This window comes from Polypterus senegalus, chromosome 13 (assembly GCF_016835505.1).
Source record: "Polypterus senegalus isolate Bchr_013 chromosome 13, ASM1683550v1, whole genome shotgun sequence".
Taxonomy (NCBI): domain Eukaryota; kingdom Metazoa; phylum Chordata; class Cladistia; order Polypteriformes; family Polypteridae; genus Polypterus; species Polypterus senegalus.
The window spans coordinates 79,675,748-79,683,683 of record NC_053166.1 but is presented as its reverse complement, the minus strand read 5'-3'; the positions used below and the strand labels follow the sequence as shown (position 1 = coordinate 79,683,683).

Genomic DNA, 7,936 nt, shown 5'->3' with positions numbered 1-7,936 from the left:
TCACTCTTGTTTTAAAAAGTCTTTAAAGACTCTACTGAATTTGTACAACTCCAAACCCCATTAGCCAACAGAACAGTCTTTGTACCATCCATTTTAGTATTTTTTTTTTCAAAATTGTAAAAAAAAAAAAAAAAAAAAAACAACATGAGTTCCTTTTAAAAATAAAAGGCACATTGCTGCCATCTAATGAGCAGTGGTAGACTTACAAACCCACTAAATCTAGCAAAATATTCCCCATAAAGGTTTTAAATTTGAAAAAACAAATCTCAAACCTAAAATAATTCAGTGAAGCATTAAACATTCAGACAACAGAAAATTGTAAAAAATAGCAAAATTCTACTATTATCACTTATCTGTTCTGTTATTCAAAGATTTTATTTGTGAATTTCTTATCTGATATATAGATTTTTTAGATATAGTTCTATTAAACACAGATTTAGTCAGACCTACTGAATAAAAGAGGTTTTCTGAAATGATGATGTTTGAAACAGTAAATGTTGAACAGTTTGAAGAATGAGTTAAAGTACACTCCAAACATAATTACACTGTATTTACATAAACAAACTGGGTGTAAAATTCAAAAATTTCCTTGATCACAATTCCTATTTAGATTTTTAACAAGGTAAACACATTTTCTCATTAAAAGTATTATTTAATAAAACAAAATTGGTTTAGACTATGTGCAGATTCTCACAGAATGTAAATGTAGAGTGCATAGGACAGCTGATATTTTCAAACTTGTAGAATTTATTAAGGTTGGTGGCTTAAGGAAATGTCCATATCAGTATGACGGCCAACTCTTCATCCAGACTTGTTTTGCTGATCTTTTGCATTCATTAATTTAAAGTGTGTGGCTGGCAAAAATTACAGCAGGGCAGTTACATGAAATTCAATGCTGGCTTCTTCAAGTCAGGTTGCAAGAAAATATCATTTGCTATTCATATTTACATAAAGTCCACTTTCTCAGAAATGTATGACTTTATTTTCTGCAATGAGGTCCGTCTACAGGTATTCAGGCAAATATCAGGCTGCTTCCAATTATAAGGAGGAGCAAAGGTCTGGCTTCCAACACAGCTGCTGACAGGAAGACAAGCACGATGACAACTGCCTGCCTACTATGCTGTGGTGTGTGAGAAGCCATGCTTGTCAGAACTGCAGGAAATGCAGATGAAAATGATGAGAAGTGACTGGGCAGTGCTGCAGGTACAGACAACACATACCCTTTACTGACAGGGGAATTGCAGTCTCACAGCACTGCTGCAGGTGTGCACGAGGCAGCCAAAAAAAGGATTCATTAGCACTTGACAACAAGTGCTTTGCTTAGGGCATTCGTTTCCATCAGATGAGCATTTTCCCAGATGAACCAGTAATGTTATTAATATCCCTTCAAATCAAGTCAAATTGTAAAAATTAAAACTTGAAACAATCCTGATCTACTCATCCAAAAGTTAAGAATGTTACACAATACAAAAAAATCATATCTCTGCCATAGTTTAAAAAAAAAAAAAGTCCAAGTTCAATCTTGAGCAGTTCTTCTACCGGATCTGGAGGGAATTAAAAAAAAAATGTAAAGACAATTTAAAAATCACATTAATATCAATATGTCAACCTCTAATTAGAGAGAACTGTACAATACCATTTTGTTATGGTGTGTAAAGCAAGGTAGCAAGATAACTGCAAACCCTTGCCAGGAGAAGCAATACATATTATTTATTTGAATAGTTTCATTAAACTACAGCTGCTGCATATACATTTTGGGATATGAATTTACTAATACAAACCATCATTTTGAGGTTCCTTGCTGACATCCTGTCCACTGTATTTCTTTCAAATAAACTTTAAGCAAGTCTCCTACACCTTGTGAATTTTCCCTTGAGATTAAAAAAAAGTATCTATCTATCTTATTCCTCCTCATGTGTCTCACACCACTTCTTCCAATCATATCACTAAAGGGACCGGACACACACACATTAAATTACCATATTTTATTAGTAGTCTTTTTCTAGTTGGCTAGTGATGCACAGATTTTAGTAATGCCTGTGAAGTGCTGGCATATTCTTCCTATGGCTGTATGATTTTCTTGTTTTTTTTCCCCTGGGTGGTCCAGGTTTTCTCCTAAATTCTTAAGATGTATGTATTAGATTAAATGGCCCAGTGTCTGGGTGTGAGCATGCTCTGTGCTGCACTATTGCTCCAAGGATGGTTTCCACCTTGCATCTAATACTGTAGTGACAGGCACAGACTCCCCACAACACCAAACCGGATAAGCAGATTGCACGATACAATGGACAATTTTTACTAACGTAATGTTTAGAGCATTTTGAGTGCATACTGATGATGATGGTGGATGACTAGAAAGAACAGTCAAATGAGTCACTGAATTTTCACTCTACATTTTATCCATCCTTTCAATATTCAATGAGCCTAATCATGACTGCAGAGGCAAGAACTTATCCCAGCATCAATAGCCATAAGTTGGGAACCAGTCCTGAACAAAAATCAGCCTGAAACCAGAGGACAATCCAATCGTGCACACAGTCATGCTTATACATATCAATTAACAGTACAGAAACCCAACAAAGGGAGTAGGTGTAAACTCTGAACAATGGAAACAGTGTCCCAATATGGATTTGAACCCAAAACCCCAAATTTGAAAAAGTAACAGTACTAGCCGATTTATTCCTAGCTAAATAATTGCAGATGCTTTGTGGACCAATTTTAAGGTTTCCAGGATTGTTACAAAATAAATGAAGAAAAACAAAGCATGTGGGCATTTTCTATGGTGAGCTTTTTTCATTAAGATTTTTTAAACTTTTACTAATTATTTTACTATATTTTATTATTCATACATCTATTGCAGCACAATGTAAATGTGTTAAAGTTGTTGTATTTTTAAATATAGATAGTTTCGGCCAGATTAGAACTTCGCTCGATCAATAAGAGGAACCACCCCTTTCTTTTCTCTGAAATGCCGAAGAGGAGCTGAACATGACCTCAACTAATTCATTTGGTGGCAATTTGCATGCTTATACAAAGAAGAAGCGGGTGGTGGTAAAATTTTTCAAAAATATTTCACAAACAAAGAAAAAATATGAGATGGAAAAGTTTCATAGGTTCCAACATCTACATATAGCAAATTCTTATTGTCACCTTTAAAGGAATATATCAAGCACTTGTAGTTAAAAATGGCTTGATACGTACAAGATTTTGAAAGTTTTCCATTTTCTGCAGTAATATCTTTGTGAAAAAAAAAAGATTTACTAATATTATTCTTATGTGAACTCTGCTGTACCCTGAAAAAAATCATGATTTAGCATCAATCTGCCTTAAAGGGGTTTTCCAACTTAACATATTTTCTGGCTGGTTTCGTACTTCAGGTAGGTATACCAAAGGTATATATTTTGCCTAAAACACCATATTCATGTACATGAAAGTGCTCCAGATATTGCAAATATCAAGTTTTATCAAGTCTTATTCCCCATCCAAAACTTTTGCCAAAATTATACAGGATTCTATACAAGCAATAATCTTTCATACTCATTTGTTTCAGTTACTTTTAAAGTCTGATTGCTCTTTTTTTCTATCTAATACATATGGCATGTTTATATTTGGTATGTATTTTTAACTTGATAAGGCTACAAGGTTTGGATGTCTTTTGCTTTTCTTATTGCTATTGCTTTGTTTAGTAATTACTTTTGGCTAAGTCACTTACTAATAACTGTTTCGCCAATGTAAATTTTATATACCATAAGGACTAGCAAAAATATTTGTCATTCTACTAAAAGGCATAGGGACAATAAGCTGAATTAATAGGAGGTACCACTCTGGGAAACTGCTGAAGTCTTCCACTTCTGCATGGAGAGCTGAAAATGTAGCTATGGCAGGACTCGATAGGTTGTGGTTAAAGGATTTGATATCAGCGAAGAACATGTGCTTTGTGCATGCCCTGATGTGATTTGTTCAAGCAACATGTGAACAATGGGCTACGTAACTCTAGTTAAAGTTACTATATCAGTAAAAACTTTAATGTAATCTACCCTCATTTGAATTCATAAACATGTTTACTCATAGACTGACTGATTTCACATCAAAGAGAAAAAGCTACTATAACACTCCAGTCACCCTCATATAACTGACCAGAAAAGTGAATCTGGCTGACAAAGTGCAAAACTGCACTAGTGCATATTTGTTTTAATTGTATATCTGAACTGGCCATGCTTTCATTCATCAGTTCATCAATTAATTGTAGGTTCACTTCAACAGTGTTGGCCCAACCTTATTCAAAGAGATGGAACATATAACACAATACACAAGCAGGACTTTCATGTGGCAAAGGTAAATAAAAGCAGAGCAAGTCTTGTAAATGTATCGATACAAGGGGCTCTTCTTATGCAATTGTTTACACTGATACAGTGACAGCTTATGCACCTCTAAGATTAAAGAAAACAATCAACTAGAATCAAAAGAGGGCATTAAGTAACTGGAGCCTTTGTTTTTGATATGGGGTAGGTATTTTTGGCTGTGATGATTAATTTATGCATAATGTAATTATTAATTCTTTAATTATTTTCTAAACAATACAATCAGTTTCCAAAATAGTGAATTTTCTGATTGTGAAATGTATTAAAGTTCAATAAGTCATATAAGGATGGTGAAAATTTACTACCTGCCATGTCATTTGTTTATTTCATATAAAAAACTGTAGGTCATGTAAAATTAAAAAAAAAAATCACTACAGTAAAACGTTCACACTGCCATTCTACTATGGAGATAAGAGATATGAATAAAGTCATGCATGTAACACTAGTGTACATTATTTTTCTCAATGACAAAGGAAATGAAATAACACTACATATAATGATACAAAAATATCATTCACCTTACTGTTTAGTTAACCTACTTAACAATGCACCACTTGAAGCTAGGCTCACTTTTAAAAGGATCTATCTGCAGACATCTGTTTTAGTTTAGAGAGAACCCGAGGACATCCTTGGACTTTTCCAATACAAATCGGAGTAACTGATTTTTCAGGTTGTCTTTTAAAAACTAAAAACAATTTCCACAAGAAATCAGGTGCAGATTAATGTTAACAGTTGATGTTTTGCTTCACTAACCACCATGCATTCTTGTAACACACCTATAGAAATTCATGTACTATTTATTTTTCTCTTTTTAAAATGACATTTCAATTACACCTATACTTGAGGTTATCCCTTGTTATCATTAACATTATAATTTGAATACAATACAATATACAATGAAAAAGCTTCTGTAAGTCACAATTTATGAGACCGACTTGCACTATACTGAACAACTGATGGATAGGTAGTTTGCTAAAGAATCACTCCGTACTGAAATTCTGCAAAATGATTAGTACAGGTAAAATTCCATTACAACGAATATTTTTACAATTAATTTTTCATTACAATGAAGTATTTTTATGGTCCCGACAGTTTCCCCACATAACACGAGCCTATAGAAATCTTGTTACAATGAAATGCCTGAATGAATCATCCACAGAGCAGTTAGTTCTGTGGTCGCAGCTCAGTTGTGCACAACAATCCCCAAACAGAAACACTGAAAAAAACTTCTTTCTTCGAACTTTCCTCGTACTGTTTTTTTGCTGTTTTTGTTTTCGGTGGTTTTCAGTGATACCTTTTGTTTATTGCTCATCAAAATTTGAAAAACATCCATTGGAATTTAACTCATTGTCACCCTCCTATAGAAAAGGCAGACACGTAAAAATTATGAAAGCAAACAGCAAAAAGAAAAAAACATTGCCAGTGAATTCGGAATTTCACCATCGACACTGTCAACTTTCTTGAAAGACTGAGCGAAAAAGAAGAAAATTCTCAGGTTGCAAATGTATGCGAACTGCTGCATTTGAAGACGTCGAAAAAGACGTTTTTATGTGGTTTAGTGATGCTTGTTCAAGAAACATTCTTTTTAATGCGCCACTCATTCAACAAAATGTGAGGTTTCTAAACTCTCTTGGGACCTCCCCCAACCGGACAACCCGCCGAAGAGCATCCCGAAGTGTGATCACCGCGTCTGTCGAAGACTGTTTATCTGTTGCCAGGGCAACAGCAGGCTCACAGCTCTGCTGCGTCTCTCCGCCAAAGTAAATAGAAAAGATCTTGATAGGTGATGCAAGGAACAATGTAAATGCAGGTAACAAGATTACTTAGCCACCCCCCCTGGCCACAACCCTGCCTGACTGCTGTGTCTATTTATAGGAGAGTGGCAGACCCCGCTACAATAAATAACCCTGCTGTTCCTGTTTCAAGCTGAATAAAGCTGGTTTTGCTAAAGTCTCATGTTTTTTGGGGTGTAAGACAGGGACTTATAGCACTACCCCGATCTTTTAGGATTTGCTTCTGTGGTGCCTCACTGCACCGCTGTGAGCCCGCTGTTGTTCTGCCCCGGCAATGTACAAACAATCTTCCACAGACGCGGCAATTGCTCTTCGGGACGCACTTCAGCGTGACATTCTCGTTGGGTGTGAAGGGGATCCGAAAAGAGATCAGAAACCTCACAACATGAAGAAAAAAAGGATGAATCGGCTTCTGATTGATAACTGTGCTGCCCACAACATGTTTCCACATTTAGATAATGTTTGCGTTGAATTCCTCCCACCCAAGTGCACGGTAGTGCTTCAGCCACTGGATTTGGGCATCATTCGCACCCTGAAAGTGTATTATCACAACAAAATGCTAAGAAAAATTCTCATCAGCATAACTTGTAGACAGGAGGAGATTAAAATTAACGCGAAAGATGCTAATGAAATTATTGCAGACGCCTGGACGCAAGTTAAAGAAAGCACTAGAGCTACAAAATATTTTTTAGGTCCCTGGAAGTTCATTGTAACAGAATTTTGTCTGTATTAATTTTAAACATATGTAATAAGCAAGTCTGACTCAGGGGGTACCCATTCCAGTTAAGGTAAAATACATTACACAACTTCTAGTCATGGGGTATGTCAACCTTGCTGATATTATCAGACCATGCTCCCTTTTCTAATAGCAAATAACATGCTCTCCGACACAGCCACCACTGCCAGAAGAGTTAACAGGCAAAGAGAATTTAGCCTTTAGCAGTAACAAAAGCATTGAGAAATGTTTAAAGCAGAGGATCATCATTTTCATTATAAGTTTAAAGGCAGTGTTTTGTCTAACCAGTACTAAACAAAAAGTTACTAAAAATGCAGACTTTCAAACTGGGCTCCACTTATTATTAGCAATCAGTAAGAGATATAAAAAGGATATCAAAAGAAATGGAATGTAAGGTTTGTAAATATTTCATATCGTGTTTAAAACTTAATATATTATTACTTTTGATAATATTATGTAACTGTGGAACCAACCTGAAGGAGTAGTCCTTCGAATTTCTGAATTTGGCAAAATGATTAAGATGTTGCTGAAAGAACACACAATCAAGTCATTTTCAAATACTTACAGTGTATTTATCCCACTTCTTCTCTGGATCATATGGTTCCCAGCGGCTAGCAGGGAAGATATGCTTATTCTTCTCATACCAGTTTCTCAGAACTACTTTACCAGCATGAGACTGTGAATGATACACAATAGGCAAACTTAATCTAAAAATTTAATCTAGCATAAAAGAAGAGATCAAATTAATTAAGTCTTATGTAGGCATTGCTTACTTTATACTGAAAAGATTAGATTTAAACAATGTTCATTCAAATGTTAATGAATTCTATGTATCTTTGTATTCGGAGAACAATATTATTAATGAAGCAAAAAAATATGGAAATGTAATTTAAAACTGGATTTTTGTTGCAGTGAATATTTTGCACTATGTTCATATGGGTTTTCATCAAGTACACTGTTCTCCTCCTATGGTAAATATGTCTGTGGATGTCCACCTTTGTCCAATTCTCGATTCTTAAATTAACTACACAGACTCAAATATGTAC

The 7,936-nt window shown here is 35.1% G+C and overlaps 1 protein-coding gene across 1 annotated transcript in view; it reads right to left on the bottom strand.

Moving 5' to 3' along the window:
* Positions 1-342: 342 nt before the first annotated feature.
* fam50a (family with sequence similarity 50 member A) overlaps positions 343-7,936 on the bottom strand; it is a 40,020-nt gene continuing 32,426 nt past the window's right edge. The window contains exons 12-13 of the mRNA XM_039774572.1: positions 7,456-7,566; positions 343-1,544 (exon numbers count right to left, since the gene is read on the bottom strand). Of these exons, the coding sequence (XP_039630506.1) occupies positions 1,536-1,544; positions 7,456-7,566 (120 nt within the window). The 3' untranslated portion in view covers positions 343-1,535. The remainder of the gene's footprint in view (positions 1,545-7,455; positions 7,567-7,936) is intronic.